General features: G+C 45.0%; 1 protein-coding gene across 1 annotated transcript in view; it reads left to right on the forward strand.

Annotated features, from left to right (window-relative positions):
- The window catches only part of LOC126235215 (dynein axonemal heavy chain 8-like), a 570,318-nt gene that overhangs the window by 312,618 nt on the left and 240,441 nt on the right, over positions 1-17,259 (forward strand). Inside the window, exons 26-27 of the mRNA XM_049943945.1 lie at positions 1,212-1,529; positions 12,531-14,237. Of these exons, the coding sequence (XP_049799902.1) occupies positions 1,212-1,529; positions 12,531-14,237 (2,025 nt within the window). The remainder of the gene's footprint in view (positions 1-1,211; positions 1,530-12,530; positions 14,238-17,259) is intronic.

A 17,259-nucleotide genomic window follows, 5' to 3' on the forward strand; every position in this document is an offset into this window, starting at 1 on the left:
AAAGGCCCCATCGGCACCGCTGATGAGGCCAAGTTACCATTATTGTTACGGTAGGTCGAGTATGTGAGTTCGTGAAACAGCTTCTGGTGCAAGACACCGGTAAGACAATTGCTCCCTGCCACTGTTACACAGCTATGCTCCAGGGTCAGGTAACAGGATAGGAGAACGAAGGTTCCACAACACTCCAACAACTTAGTAACAAAGTCACACAAATCAGTTAAAAAGGTTTATTTATCTTTGTGACTAGTTGAATGATTTAAGTCTGCTGCACTGCATGTAATATAACACAAAACATGCCCTTAATGGCTAAGTGCAAATAATCGTAGGTAAACTTCACAGTACTTAGAAAATGCAATTTACAACTCCTGTCTCTTCACTTCTAAGAGTTCACTAAACGACGTTCCCTGTCTAAGTGAGTCCTGGACGATGATCTATAGCCAAGCGGGCGAGAGCTGCTATTCTGTCTTCCGAGGAGGCTTCTGTTCGTTGTCATCCGGTCATTGGCGAATTGAATCGGCCCGCGACTGGCCGAGGTGAAGTCGATATCTTCATCTTCAGCGCCGGCCTTGGCGCTGATGGAACTCGCGCAAGTGGCGAGACTCTATGGCAGTGACACCAGCTTGCGTCTTTGTGCCTACGGTGCTTTTGCCCTGGCTGTGTCTTGTTCGGACGACATTGCAGAAATATTATTTGGTCCCATGTACCGCCATAGCTTCAAATGGCTCTGAGCACTATGGGACTTAACATCTGAGGTCATCAGTCCCCTAGAACTTAGAACTACTTAAACCTAACTAACCTAAGGACATCACACACATCCATGCCCGAGGCAGGAATCGAACCTGCGGCCGTAGCAGTCGCGCGGTTCCGGACCGATACGCCTAGAACCGCTCGGCCACAGCGGCTGGCTACCGCCATAGCACATAGTGCCATATAGCATATAAAGCACATAGTGTTATCGTACATCCCAAACGATATAAATCACATACGGTAGATGCTAGACTGGGAAAAAGGTGGGGAGGGGAGAGAGGAGGAAACCGGCCACTTACCGTATCCGTAACTTGAAATCGGAGAATTTTAGAGTAACGTTTATTGCAGGTACAGAAACACTTGCCTGTTTCACCAGCTAAATTAATTTTAAATACGGTAGTTGTCGTTACGATACCGCAACTTTGGGCCTTGTCGGATGCTCACTAATTTAAGGCTGCTTGCAGACGCTGACGCTGGCCAACGGCGACCGCATCACGATGGCTCCCAACTGCAAGTTGCTGTTCGAGCCGGACAACGTGGACAACGCCTCGCCGGCGACGGTGTCGCGCATGGGGATGGTCTTCATCAGCGCCTCCTCTCTGCGCTGGAGGCCAATCGTAGAGGGTTGGCTGCGCAAGCGTTCCGAGGGCGAGTACGCCGTGCTGTCGCACCTCTTCGATGGCATCTACGATGACCTGCACACCTTCGTGCAGGTCCGGCTGCACGCCAAGATGCCCATACTAGAGGCGATATATATTCGCCAGTGCGTCGACGTGTTGCAGGTGAAGTGTTTCTACCTACTATTACGCAGATAAGTGCAGATGCGAATATCGTATGTGATACAGCATGGCGCAAATCGTAAAAAGACTGGGCGTGATCGCGACACGAACTGCTCGAGCGGGTCCACGAGAAATACGGGTCCCGCAACGAACTTGAGACGTCACACTAGTCGCCTTACTGCTCGGCTCCGTGCAGGGTCCAGGATCAATCTGTATGTCAATCAAAAGGTAACCATCGAAAGCCTGAACTTTGTCGTGTGCTATCGTTAGGAATTATCAAACTCGCCCAAAATAGCTACTCGCTCCCGGCCGGAGACTTCTGCTGGCGCTCGTATGACCTGCCTGCAGAGTCACGTGCTGTAATGTGTGCATTGCGACTTGTCTTCCTCGTGGGCCGCACTGCTCAAGAAGTTTACGGCACAGCTCGAGAAATCTCTGGCTATGCTCGATCTTATAATCACCGTGTCATCTGCTCACTTCTATTGCTACTATCTCCATGGCGTGTTTTATCGTTATTTATGTACTATGGAATTTAGTTAACGAACCATGTATCTCTCCTAAAAGTCGTCAGGCGCGTCAGGTGTTTTGGCAGTTATTTGCTGCCAGGCTAAACAGATACTACTCATCACAAGTTTCATGCGATCCGTCCCGAAATTTACCCATCCACCAACTTTAAATTCAACCCACCCATTCCACCTCATAAAGGCTCACTCTCCCTCGCCTGTCCATATTTCCCTGCTCCTATCCCCCATTTCCCCTTCAAATATTGGCCTCACCAATACCCTCCCCATTCTCGTTTTCCAACAGCCTTCTCTGCTCCATTGATACCACGCATCAGTCCTCCATCCTTACCTCCTCCTCACTAAACCTTATCTCCTCCAACATAGGGTCCCAATACCAGGGCAGGTCCTTCCTGTTTTAGTGGCAGTGAAGTGCTTCTTTTTAAGATCAATGATTTTTTAACTCCATTTTAAAAGTTTTAAACGTACCCTTGTTGTTTTCCGTTGTACCCTTTTATTATTACTGGTTTTAATTTCAAGATGAACTCCTTGTTTCACATACACATGAATGCTTCAATTAATTTCTCCCATCCCAAATCTTTAAATCTATGTAAATATCTCGCATTTATGATTTATTTTTACTTGTCCAGCTGGCTGAAGAGTGGGTTGACAGTACGGCTGAAAGACATTCTCTCCCCCCCCCCCCCCCCCCCCGCCACCCTACCCATACGGGCGAGACGGAATGAAATAACAACAAAGGGAAAAAAGTTCATGCGACGCTCAATGCCAACAGAAAACGTCGTTTTGCTACCTGTTGCAAACAAAATTATTTTTAAAATGGAATTTTACGTGCCACTCGATAGTGGAGTCCCACATTACTGTAGTACGGTATTGGTTTTGTCAATATATATTAGCAAGGACAGAACAACTCCAAGAATAATGAGTGCTGTAGCAGCGACTGACAAGGATACCACTTGGCAATCGGCTTTTTGAATGTTTTATATTTATGGTGCGTGAAATTCAGAAATCAAATATCAGTTCACAAAGCAGTTCAATGCAACACTCAAAAACTCTCGAAAGAATCAACTTTGAAGTCCTTTCGTGTGTCTTGAATACCCGAAAGTAAGACCGGTTCATCGACAGACAGCACAACGCAGTGGTAGTGTACTTGCCCGCCACCCCCCTCCATCCCACCCTTCTACGTGGACTACAAGGGTTTGATTTCTGCTGTGCTAAAAAGGTGCGTATTCAATTTGCATTTCGTTGAATGTTTCTTTAGTTGAAACAAACTTTATTCAAAATATTTTATAAAAGGATTAGTAATTAAAAATATATATATGCTGAATTTTATGTGTGATATGTAATTAGAAATAAGAAGACGTGCGTTTTTCATAAAAATAACAATTAGATATGTGTTATTAGAGCATGCTTGATAAATTTTATATTCAAACTGAACTGAACGAAAAAGACGAAAAAAGGAAGACATCGAAGCGATTCAGAGGCGTGCTGCTAGATTTGTTACCGGTATGCTCGAGCAGCTCGCAAGTATTGTTGAGATGCTACGTGAACTCAAATGGAAATCCCTGGTGGGAAGACGATGTTCTTTTCGCGAGGCACTATTGAGGAACTTTAGAAAACTAGCATTTGAGGCAGACTGCAGAATGTTTCTACTGCCGCCAACGTAATTTTGTGCGTGGACTACAAAGATAAGAGGAGAGAAATTAGGGCTCGTACGGAGGCTTGTAGATAGTCGTTTTTTGCGTCGCTTTGTTTGCGAGTGGAAAAGGAAAGGCGACTGGTAGTGCTATGTGGTACACTCTGCCACTCACCGTCCGATGGCTTGCGGTACACGTATGTTGACATAGACGTAGATGTTAATGAAATTTAAGGGACGCTTCTCATAATTTAATCCCTCGAACAGAGTGATGTTTGGGATAAAAATTTATAAACTTTGGAGGTACCATCGCGTTATTGCTACAATAGATCCTGAGAAATCAGTTCCCAGAACAACCACCTCTGGCCGAAAATAACGGCCTTGATACGCCTGGGCATTGAGTCAAACAGAGCTTGGATGGCGCGTACAGGTACAGCTGCCCATGCAGCTTGAACACGATACCACAGTTCATCAAGAGTAGTGACGGGTGTATTGTGACGAGCCAATTGCTCGGCCACCATTGACCAGACGTTTTCAATTGGTGAGAGATCTGGATAGTGTGCTGGCCAGGGCAGCAGTCGAACATTTTCTGTACCCACAAAGGTCCGTACAGGACCTGCAACATGCGGTCGTGCATTATCCTGCTGAAATGTAGGGTTTCGCAGGGATCGAATGAAGGGTAGAGCCACGGGTCGTAACACATCTGAAATGTAACGTCCACTGTTCAAAGTGCCGTTAATGCGAACAAGAGGTGACCGAGACGTGTAACCAGTGGCACCCCATACCATCACGCCGGGTGATACGCCAGTATGGCGATGACGAATACACACTTCCAATGTGCGTTCACCGCGATATCGCCAAACACGGATGCGACCATCAGGATGCTGTAAACAGAACCTGGATTCATCCGAAAAAATGACGTTTTGCCATTCGTGCACCCAGGTTCGTCGTTGAGTACACCATCGCAGGCGCTTCTGTCTGTGATGCAGCGTCAAGGGTAGCCGCAGCCATGGTCCCCGAGCTGATAATCCATGTTGCTGCAAACGTCGTCGAATGTTCGCGCAGATAGTTGTTGTCTTGCAAACGTCCCCATCTGTTGACTCAGGGATCGAGACGTGGCTGCACGATCCGTTACAGCCATGCGGATAAGATGCCTGTCATCTCGACTGCTAGTGATACGAGGCCGTTGGGATCCAGCACGGCGTTCCGTATTAACCTCCTGAACCCACCGATTCCATATTCTCTTAACAGTCATTGGATCTCGACCAACGCGAGCAGCAATGTCACGATACGATAAGTCGGAAACGTGATGGTACGCATTTCTTTTCCTTACGCGAGGCATCACAACAACGTTTCACCAGGCAACGCCGGTCAACTGCTCTTTGTGTATGAGAAATCGGTTGGAAACGTCCTTCATCTCAGCACGTTGTAGGTGTCTCCACCAGCGCCAACCTTGTGTGAATGCTCTGAAAAGCTAATCATTTGCATATCACAGCATCTTCTTCGTGGTGTAGCAATGTTAATGGCCAGTAGTGTATATTCAGGAAATGATTAAACAGATCTTGATTATAATACATCTGAAACTGCTGTGATGCAGTTGTCAATGTCAGTAGTAAATAAAGGACACATATCTTTGTATATGGATAAACGGTATGCTTTAACAGAAAAAAATATACCGGGAGATTTCAATAAAGCAAAATTTTAAATAGCGGAATACATAATGAGAGGCTACAATGGCATATTAGCGTGCACTGATCGAACTTGGACGACCGTATTGTTTCTTCACAGCACAAAAGAGTAGAAACGACTGAACATAGCTGAAACCAACGAAACCCTACGGGGGAATGAGTTGTATCGACCGCAGGTTTCCGTGTTATGAGGAAATACTTGAAAGGGTACCGAAAAACCTATTTTTAAATATTTGATATGCTACTTTATGCACTACAGCGCCAAAGAAACTGGTATAGGCATGCATATTCAAATACACAGATATGTAAACAGGCAGGATACGGTGCTGCGGTCGGCAATGCCTATATAAGACAATTATCTGGCGCAGTTGCTAGATCGGTTACTGCTGCGACATCGCTGCGGCCGGAAAAAGATCCTGCAAGAACGGGACCGACGACGATTGAAGACAATCGTTCACCGTGACAGAAGTGCAACGCTCCTGCAAATTGCTGCAGATTTCAATGCTGGGCCATCAACAAGTGTCAGCGTGCGAACCATTCAACGAAACATCATCGATGTAGGCTTTCGGAGACGAAAGCCCACACGTGTATCCTTGATGACTGCACGACACAGAGCTTTACGCCTCGCCTGGGCCCGTTCAACACCGACATTGGACTGTTGATGACTGGAAACATGTTGCCTCGTCGGAAGAGTCTCGTTTCAAATTGCATCGAGCGGATGGACGTGTACGGACATGGAGACAACCTCATGAATCCATGGACCCTGCATGTCAGCAATGGACTGTTCAAGCTGGTGGAGGCTTTTTAACGGTGAGGAGAGTGAGCAGATGGAGTGATATGGGACCGCTGCTACGTCTAGATACGACTGTGACACGTGACACGTACGTAAGCATCCTGTCTCATCACCTGCATCCATTCATGTCCATTGTGCATTCTAATGGACTTGGCTAATTCCAGCAGTACAATACGACACCCTACAAGTCCAAAATTGCTACGGAGTGACTTCAGGAACACACTTCTGAGTTAAAACACTTCCGCTGGCCACCAAACCCCCCAGACATGAACATTATTGAGCATATCTGGGATGCCTTTAACGTGCTGTTCAGAAGAGATCTCCACCCTCTCGTACTCTTACGGATTTATGGACAGCCCTGCAGAATTTGTGGTGTCAGTTCCCTCCAGCTTTACTTCAGACATTAGTCAAGTCCATGCCACGTCGTGTTGCGGCACTTCTGCGCGCTCGTGGGGGCCCTACACGATATTAGGCAGGTGTACCAGGTTCTTTGGCTCTTCAGTGTAAAATAACATGAGGAAGAACAACGGGTATAGACTTCAAATAGCAGAACCATTATTACAAAACGTGCGCCACAAGTTTATAAACGACGAGGACCATTATCGACCTGAGATATATCAAGGAAACTAAATGGGCAATGTTGGTGTCATTTTCCGAAACATATAAATCCCACGCCAGTGAATTAATCATCCAACAAGAGCTTGCACAGTATTTACATAAAATAAGAAACGGAGTGGAACGACGTGGGAACGTAAAAACTGTGGAGATGCATTAAGTGTACCTCATCGTTTCAAAAAATATCATACAGCTGAATATTACCAGTTGTCTACGAGTGTTCTCAAAACATAATTAATTGAAACTAAGTATTAATTTACAAATTGCTTCTGACACGTTATCCACTTGCATATAATAAAGAACTTTTGTCACTGATGAATCGATCACATTTACTTTCCAGACGTTTTAAAATTATTGGTTGTGCCCTAACATTGTTTATCACTTCACAGTTCCTTACGTTGCGCCGAATAGTACAATACGACGCACACATTTTGCGCAGCGTCAATCACAGGCTCAATGGCTCGACATGCGACCGGCCTTCTTGCTTCCTATGGCCCGGACAATCAGAAGATGGTGGGTTAATACCCGCTCACAAAGATTATCCAATCGCCATTGTCCTTCAGTGGAAGAGTCTAGTGCACCTATCGGCGGTACGAGGGCATTTTTGAGTCTTTTACAATGTGACGCTCCATGCTGTCCGTGTGCTGCTGTGTGAATCGAATCTTCAGATACCATACCCAATCAAGTGGCATTATTTCGATTATTCACAGGACGGTTTCGCTGACCACAACTTCCCTCTGTCTCGACTTCATTGTACTACAGTCGGAAATGCATCTGTACAAGAAAGCCTCCCTTCTCGTTCCAGATACCTTTCCACGCATACCCGAGTTGTCTCCCTGGCAACCTCATTGCGAATACCTTAACATCGTATTACGGAATTATGTCAGAAAGATACACTACAGCAACGACAATTAAACAGGATTTAAGTACAGGAATTCCTTGGAAGCACTCTCCCATAATTGAGAGCATATCTGTTTGTTCTGAAGGCGTGTAGATATTGTATTCTACAATGCGGGTTGGCGGGAAGTAGATTGTGGTACGACCACTGCGAAAGCCATTGTCTTATCGTACTTGTTATGTCGATAAACATTTGTTCACCACGTCTTCCTTCCCCGACTTGTTCCGTCTCGGGTGCCGTTCTGTCTCAAACTGTCAGCTACAACTAAGGAGCAGCGCTTCTCGGTCGCTGCTAGAGTAGTGGTTATTCTTCGTGTTTTATCGTCGCTATTATTACATATCGAGGAAACAAATACCGTATTAGATCCAAAGGGCACGTATAATTCCGCTAATATGGTTTGTAACAGAAACACACGGACGTTTTCTGTTGGCACAGGGCGTCGCTTGAAACTTGTGATGAGCAGTATTTGTTTGGTCTGGCTCCATCTACACATTGTAAAAGCGAAATTTCTTATATCTTGCGACAGACCAGAGCGGTGAATGACTCTTAGGAGAGACATCATGTTTTAAAAATTAAAGTGTTTGTGGCTGAAGTTGACGATATCTCCAAAACCACCCACTGCCAATCGCTAGGTTTTGTGTCTGGTGCTACCCTTGGTTCTCCGTGTTGGAATCAACAGCAACAGGATCATGGTTTATCGGTACGTTGTACTTCAATAAGATAAAGCAAGACCGCTTGCCCGTTTTGTCCTGACCTACCTCGATACAGTGGGTGCTGGACTGTTGCCCTGGCCAGCACATTCTCCAGGTCTCTCAGCCAGCGAAAACATTCAGTTATGGAATTCCGAAAGACTGGCACGCCACCACTTGCCAGTCACTGAGACTGATCAGCGTCGACATAGAGCTGAAGAAGCGTAGAATGACAGCCGCATCTATCAGTCAAGCTCAGTTCGACTCAGTGACCAGCCGGGTTAGTGGCACTGCTGTTCCGGAGACAGTAGCACTCTCGTACCAAATTTCTCAACCTGTATACCTCAAATCACCTACATATTTATTAATATTTTCTTTCTATTCTGCCGGCCGGAGTGGCCGTGCGGTTCTAGGCGCTACAGTCTGGAGCCGAGCGACCGCTACGGTCGCAGGTTCGAATCCTGCCTCGGGCATGGATGTGTGTGATGTCCTTAGGTAAGTTAGGTTTAATTAGTTCTAAGTTCTAGGCGACTGATGACCTCAGAAGTTAAGTCGCATAGTGCTCAGAGTCATTTGAACCATTTGAACCTTTCTATTCTTCTGTGTATGCATAATAAAATTTCTTTATTTGGGACCCTTCTTGGTATTGCAGTGTTAAGGAACAGCAGTGTATGTTTGTGACATTCGAAAAAAAAATGGCTCTGAGCACTATGGGACTTAACATTTGTGGTCATCAGTCCCCTAGAACTTAGAACTACTTAAACCTAACTAACCTAAGGACATCACACACATCCATGCCCGAGGCAGGATTCGAACCTGCGACCGTAGCAGTCGCGCGGTTCCGGACTGCGCGCCTAGAACCGCTAGACCACCGCGGCCGGCGAGTGACATTCGATTCTTTGAACATGCCAGTCCATCCCAAGCACAGTTCTGGTAGATGCAACAGGGCATGAGACATGATTTTCACAGGCTCTCTTTGCTTCATCAGTTTCTTAGTCGCTGGTATACTCAATACATAGCCTCACAGTCAAAGATCTATCACGATTTCATGACTGCAGTACAAGGTCCTACACGAGGCCTGTCTTTACGTAAGTACAGTTTTGAAATAAAAATAAAACATATAGACTTATCGTAGCAATTTGATTTTTACATGAAGGGATGTGTTTTACTTTTCTACGTAATTCCCGCCAGCATTAAGGCCCTCGTCGTATGGCACAGCCAGCCTTTGATTACTTACCTCGTCGAAATCTACCACCTGCAATACGGTCATTTTGACATCTTCAATCGTTGTCGTGATGCTGTGCAGCCAAATGCTTCTCCAAATGCAAGAACACATGGTAGTCATGGGGCCCTAGATTGGGACTGTATGGAGGGTGATCAAGCTGTTCCCAGTCAAATGATAAGATCAGCTTTTGAGTTCGATAGGTTGCTTGTGGATGGACATTGTCATGAAGCAAAACGATCCCCTTACTCAGTGTGCCAAGCCTTTTGTTCTGGGTTGAACTGCGCAGTTTTTTTTAAATCTCACATTAAGTCCTAAAATTTATTGTGCCACCATGAGACAAAAATCCACAAGCAATACCCCCTTCCTGTCCCAAAAAAACAGCTGAAATAATTCATTTGATCTTCACTTTCTTGGCTGGTGTTGAACGCCACCATTCCATGGATTGCTGCCTTGATTCAGGTGTAACGAACCACGTGTGTTTCGTCGCTAATGACAGGTTAACTTAAAAACTCGTCATCTTCCTCACTGTACAGTTCTAGGAAAGCCAAAGAACTGGCTAAATGTTAGCTTTTGTACACCTCAGTCAGAATTTTCGGTATCGAACTCAGTATAACTTTCGATAATTTAAACGTTCTGAAACAGTTGCATAAAGGACACTTCTAACCACTCGAGGAAACTCACCACACAACGTCGAAATCGTAAAACGTCTGTTCGCTCTCTCTTTTTCATCAACTTTCTGCCACAAATCATCAGTAATGGCTGAAAGTCGCCCACCTCGTTCCTCATCATGCACAGTCGTAAGGTCATCTTTAAAAGCTGTCACCCATTTTCGTACTATTGCATCACTCATAATGTTTTCTCTATACCTTCACTGATCTGACGATGAATTTCAGCCGCTTTCATGCCTTTAGTACTAAAAAAAAAAGAAAGAAAGAATCACAGCGCGTATTCTACAGTCGGCGGAATTCTCAATCGGAAGAGACCTTTCAAACACTCACAAACAAATGTAAACATGCAGAATGACAATGTAATGGTGCGTGTGGCATGCCAACAGATTGTAGTACACGGCGCACGTGTGCTGAATGCTGACCGTGGCACTGCAGCGGCGGGTTTTAAAAATGGTACTAATTTTAAAAACACAAACGAGCAACATCTTGGTTGAATCCATTCTTAACACTCAATCTTTCTCCATCTCGTTCTCCATTCTGAGCTGCACGACGCTAGAACAAATCATCCAGAAAACTGCGTCTTGTCCAAAATCACTGTTTATTCAGAGGTTTGCATGTTATCATCAGCGGAGCCTTCCTGTCGTCATATACCGTCAGCGAACCACTACTTCTGCCGTATTGTCAGCACTAATGTTTTCCAGTCCCAATCTATTTCTAGTTGCTTTCATCTCGTCTCATGCTCAGTTTATCCTGTTATTTCTCACTCTTCTACAGACTTGTCAACATCTTCTCTTCTTGATTCCTTCTGTGCTGCTGCCATACATTTCTGTTAAATGTCTTTACTTAACTTCTACGAAAACGTAACCAGGAAAGTATTTAACATAGTGTCAATTAAACTAAAACTTCTGAAACACCATATCATTATTAACTTTAACTTCATTCGATTCACGTTCAATTTTCTTTGAAGATTTTACTGTTCAGTCCCTGTGCTCCCCGTCCCCACCCGTCCCCCTCAATACCGTTTCATTATCGCCTATCGTAGTTTTCTCCATTCGTCTGAAATCTCCATAGCCATTCCATGTCTCATTTCTGCCACGAATTTGTGGTTCTCAAGAAGAGTTTTAATTTTATCTTTGTTCTCTGCATTTGTTATCTGGTGTCCAACTGCTTTAAGCCTTTGCTGCATCTCTCTCCTGTCTTCTTTCTGACATTTGTCATTACATGTTGTAAAATTCTGTTTCCTTGTATTCGCAAGATGTGAAACAACTAGGAGAATTCTCCAGACTCCTTCAACCTGACACTTTTAATTTATGCGAGTTCTGTTTCCTTGTATTAGCAAGATGTGAAACAACTAGGAGAATTCTCCAGACTCCTTCAACCTGACACTTTTAATTTATGCGAGTTCTGATTATGTCTCTTCTTTCACCTTTGAGGAGCTAATCAGTCCTTCCTACATTTTTAATTTGGAACAGGGTTTCGCAGCCATAAGTGGCTTCTGGGAAAGTATAAGGTTTCTCAAAAAAATTGTTCAAATGGCTCTGAGCACTATGGGACTTAACTTCTGAGGTCATCAGTCCCCTAGAACTTAGAACTACTTAAACCTAACTAACCTAAGGACATCACACACATCCATGCCCGAGGCAGGATTCGAACCTGCGACCGTAGCAGCCCCGCGGTTCCGGACTGCAGCGCTAGAACCGCACGGCCACCGCGGCCGGCTTATAATTGTTTCACTTATTTATATGTATATTTGATCGACTTTAACAGGACGTTAGTTATTGGGTGTATATTTACATACATTGTAATTAGCACGCTTTTTAGGTAAATTAATTATAGATACTCTCATGAGTTCTAATCAGCCAAAAGAATGTAATGGATAATAGAGTTATGTTGGCTAAACCCCCAGTTAATATTCAAGATTCTTCTTGCTGTGCGCATGCCATATAAATAATACTACTGAAAATATTTGCAAAAATAAATTTTTTTGCGTGTGGGGGGGGGGAATAAAATCATAACAGGGGGAAAAAATCCCCCTGCTTTGTTGCAAGGTGTAATAATTATTATTAAATAAATTCTTTGAGATGCTCTAGCATATGTTACAATTTCATTATAATATCAACTGTATTTTTTTCTGGACCTTTTAAATGTGGGATGTTTAAATGGGACTCCGTGTAGAATGGTTTTACATGCCTGTGAGGCACACGAGTATAGCACTTAACATTTAAATTAAAAGTCAATCTTACTATAAAACTTAATCTTCTCCTTTTTTTTTAGGGCCTCATCGAAAGGACAGGAGGGGATGCAAATATCAGCGACCTGCACCTCCAGCGGCTATTCTTGTTTGCTCTTATGTGGAGCCTGGGTGCTGTTCTGGAATTGGACGACAGAGACAAGCTGGAGGAGTTCGTTCTCGAACACCCGACCAGGTACAAATGGCCTAAACTCAACGAAGGGGATTCGATTTTCGAGTTCATGGTGAACGAAGAAGGCGAATGGCAACACTGGTCAGAAAGAGTGGAAGAGTACATCTACCCCACAGACTCAGTCCCAGAATACTCGAGCATATTGGTGCCAAACGTGGACAATGTGCGCTCGACATATCTCATGGACACCATTTCCCGGCAAGGGAAAGCTGTATTATTTATCGGTGAGCAAGGAACGGCTAAGACGGTAATGGTGAAGGGTTACATGTTGAACTACGACCCGGAATTTCACCTGCAAAAGAGTCTTAACTTCTCCTCCGCCACAACGCCAAATATGGTTCAGAGAACAATAGAGAGTTATGTAGACAAGAGAGTTGGCACGACGTACGGGCCACCAGGTGGTCGTAAGATGACCATATTCATTGACGATATAAATATGCCTGTAATCAACGAATGGGGTGACCAAGTAACGAATGAAATAGTCCGTCAGCTTATGGAAATGAAAGGTTTCTATTCCCTGGACAAACCGGGAGATTTCTCAACCATTGTGGACATACAATTGTTAGCGGCTATGAACCATCCCGGTGGCGGCAGGAACGACATACCTCCACGACTTAAGAGACAATTCAACGTCTTTAACTGCACATTACCGTCCAATCGTTCTATGGATAAGATATTCAGTGTAATAGGCATGGGTTATTTCTGTATCGAACGATTCAAGCAGGAAATTGTTGATTTTGTACCAAAACTCGTGCCTTTAACTCGTCGACTTTGGCAACAGACAAAAATCAAAATGCTCCCGACTCCGGCAAAGTTCCATTACGTATTTAATCTACGAGATTTGTCCAGAATCTGGGGAGGCATGCTGTACATACAAGACGCTGAGCTTCCTGACATCAGAACTTTGCTGAAGTTGTGGATGCACGAATGTAAGCGCGTCATTTCCGATCGCTTTACTAACGAGGCCGATCGCGCTTGGTTCGACCTGAACATAAGAAGCTGTATAAAATCTGAACTGACCGAAGAAGACATTCAGCATTTCGATCCCGAAGAGGAGTACTTCGTCGATTTTCTCCGCGAACCTCCGGAGCCTACGGGTGAAGAAGGTGAAGAAGACCTATCTCTCGAAGCTCCGAAGATCTATGAGAAAATACCGAGTTTCGAGTTCGTGACGGACAAAGTGCGCACTTTCATGGCGGGTTACAATGAGACAGTACGCGGAGCTCAGATGGACTTGGTGTTTTTCCGAGACGCTCTCATCCACCTGATGATCATCTCGCGCATCATCCGGACTCCACGCGGCAGCGCCATGCTGGTCGGCGTGGGTGGATCTGGCAAGCAGTCCCTGACGCGGCTGGCCACTTTCATCGCAGGCTACCGCTGCTTCCAGATCACCCTCACTCGCGCCTACAGCACCAGCAACTTCCTGGAAGACCTCAAGCTCTTGTACAGGGCGGCGGGCTTCGAAGGAGTCGGTGTCAGCTTCGTCTTCACCGACAATGAGATCAAAGAAGAATCTTTCCTAGAGTACCTTAACAACGTGCTGAGTGCTGGAGAGGTGAGTGCTTTCATGTTCTGTCCAGAAGTATTAGACTACAGATCCATACGTCTTTAATACGAGGCGTGTTTTTTAAGTAAGTACTGTTTTCCCACACCGCGGCACTGCGCACTGGGTACCTACATCTGTTGTCTACGTACTGACGCCATTACAGACTGATTCTTCCTTGTTTACGTTGTGTACTGAGTGTTTAAGATGCCTCCGATAATCGTGATTCCCGCCGGCTGTGAAGTACGGGCTGTTATAAGATGTCTTAGTGCTAAAGGCCTAATAGCGATCGATATTCATCGTGAGATCTGTGCAGTTTACGGAGAAAACATTATGAGTGATGGAATGGTAAGAAAGTGTGTAAGCGCATTTAAAGATGGCCACACAGATGTGCATGATGAACAACGGAGTCAGCGTCCTTCGGTCGTTAATGAAAGTTTGGTGCTGGAAGTGGACAATAAGGTGAGAGAAAACAGACGCTTTACGATTTACTCCTTGCGGGATGACTTTCCTAATGTTTCTCGTAGTGTTTTGTGTGGCATTGTGACCGAGCACTTGAATTACCGAAAATTGTGCGCACGTTGGGTACCGAAAATGTTGACGAATGTGCACAAAACCAAACGTTTAGACAGTGCATTGACTTTCCTTGAGCGGTACCACAACGACAGTGATGATTTCTTAAGCCAAATTGTTATGGGCGATAAAACTTTGGTGGCCTACATCACACCAGAATCAAAAGCAATAGTCCATGGAATGGCGGCATTCAGATTCACCCAGAAAAGTGAAGTTTAAGCAAACAATTTCTGCCCAGAAAATCATGAGCACAGTTTTTTGGGACAGAAAAGGAGTATTGCTTGTGGAATTTCTGCCTCGTAATGAGACAATCAGTGAAGCAGCTTACTGTAAGATATTGCACAATCTGCGCCGTTCAGTTCAGAACAAAAGAGCAAGGGCATCATTTTGCTGCAAGACAATGCCCGTCCGCATGTGGAGAATCAGACCATAGATCTCATCACATCTTTTCGATGGGAAACTCTAGATCATCCTCCGTACAGCCCCGATCTTGCGCCCAGTGACTACCATCTGTTCCTGCACTTGAAGAAACACCTGGGCGGGCAATGTCTTCAAGACGATGACGAAGTCAAAACAGTGGTGATGCAGTGGTTAACAAGTCAGGTGGCAGACATCTATGAGGAGGGTATTCAAAAACTGGTACAACGTTATGACAAGTGCCTGTAGAAAAGTAGATTACGGTACAGGCTTTCATGTAAAAACAAAATTATTGAGATATCTTAGCACGTCTATTTTTTAAATTCAAAATGGTACTTACTTAAAAAACACGCCTCGTACCATTTAATGTACGTTAGTTAAAGAGGCTGTACAAGAAAAACGAAAGACTAAATAAAAATAAAACGTGCACCAGAGGACCCAAGTAACAGGAACACTACTAAAGGTAAAACACACTTTAGACAAAATCGAGCGATTGCCTGTAGACATTGTGGAGACATTGTATACTGACATGCAAAAAATGGTTCAAATTGCCCTGAGCACTATGGGACTCAACATCTTAGATCATCATACTGACATGCAGCTAGACAATGTACATAGATTGTCTAGAGCCAGATTTCACGCGTGCAGCGTGTGCGGACCTAGGCCTGGCCTGTCACTCGGCTTTGCTGGGTCCTTTTCGGAAGTACACGGAACAGCGCAACAATTTGTTTCACAATGAGGTGAGGCATTTTTCGGTCGGTACAAGTCTCTTGAGTTCGACAAAGTCGTGGCGTCATCGCTATTTACCCTTCGCTGTTTCTTCGTCGTATGAAGGACATTCACAGTTGCAGTAGATGTTTGCACAACGAGAGGCCATGAAGCGATCTATCGTCGCAATCCTTCAACATGAATGGGAATGACAAAAGAGAGGGATGAGATTTCTCAATTCTCATAAGGGATAGGAAGTGCATGTTTGCTGTGATACGACATAACAATACCATGCAGAAAGAATTTAAGGATTTAGATGACACTGAAAGAGCAAAAAAATTTGTTGTTGTTGTTGTGGTCTTCAGTCCAGAGACTGGTTTGATGCAACTCTCCATGCTACTCTATCCTGTGCAAGCTTCTTCATCTCCCCGTACCTACTGCAATCTGTTTAGTGTATTCATCTCTGGGTCTCCATCTACGATTTTTACCCTCCGCGCTGACCTCCAATACTAAATTGGTGATCCCTTGATGCCTCAGAATCTGTCCTACCAACCGATCTCTTCTTCTAGTCAAGTTGTGCCACAAATTTCTCTTCTCTCCAATTCTATTCAATACCTCCTCATTAGTTATGTGATCTACTCATCTAATCTTCAGCATTCTTCTGTAGCACCACATTTCGAAAGCTTCTACTCTCTCCTTGTCTAAACTACACTCCTGGAAATTGAAATAAGAACACCGTGAATTCATTGTCCCAGGAAGGGGAAACTTTATTGACACATTCCTGGGGTCAGATACATCACATGATCACACTGACAGAACCACAGGCACATAGACACAGGCAACAGAGCATGCACAATGTCGGCACTAGTACAGTGTATATCCACCTTTCGCAGCAATGCAGGCTGCTATTCTCCCATGGAGACGATCGTAGAGATGCTGGATGTAGTCCTGTGGAACGGCTTGCCATGCCATTTCCACCTGGCGCCTCAGTTGGACCAGCGTTCGTGCTGGACGTACAGACCGCGTGAGACGACGCTTCATCCAGTCCCAAACATGCTCAATGGGGGACAGATCCGGAGATCTTGCTGGCCAGGGTAGTTGACTTACACCTTCTAGAGCACGTTGGGTGGCACGGGATACATGCGGACGTGCATTGTCCTGTTCCCTTGCCGGTCTAGGAATGGTAGAACGATGGGTTCGATGACGGTTTGGATGTACGGTGCACTATTCAGTGTCCCCTCGACGATCACCAGTGGTGTACGGCCAGTGTAGGAGATCGCTCCCCACACCATGATGCCGTGTGTTGGCCCTGTGTGCCTCGGTCGTATGCAGTCCT

This window comes from Schistocerca nitens, chromosome 2 (genome assembly GCF_023898315.1).
Source record: "Schistocerca nitens isolate TAMUIC-IGC-003100 chromosome 2, iqSchNite1.1, whole genome shotgun sequence".
In the NCBI taxonomy this organism is placed as follows: Eukaryota; Metazoa; Arthropoda; class Insecta; order Orthoptera; family Acrididae; genus Schistocerca; species Schistocerca nitens.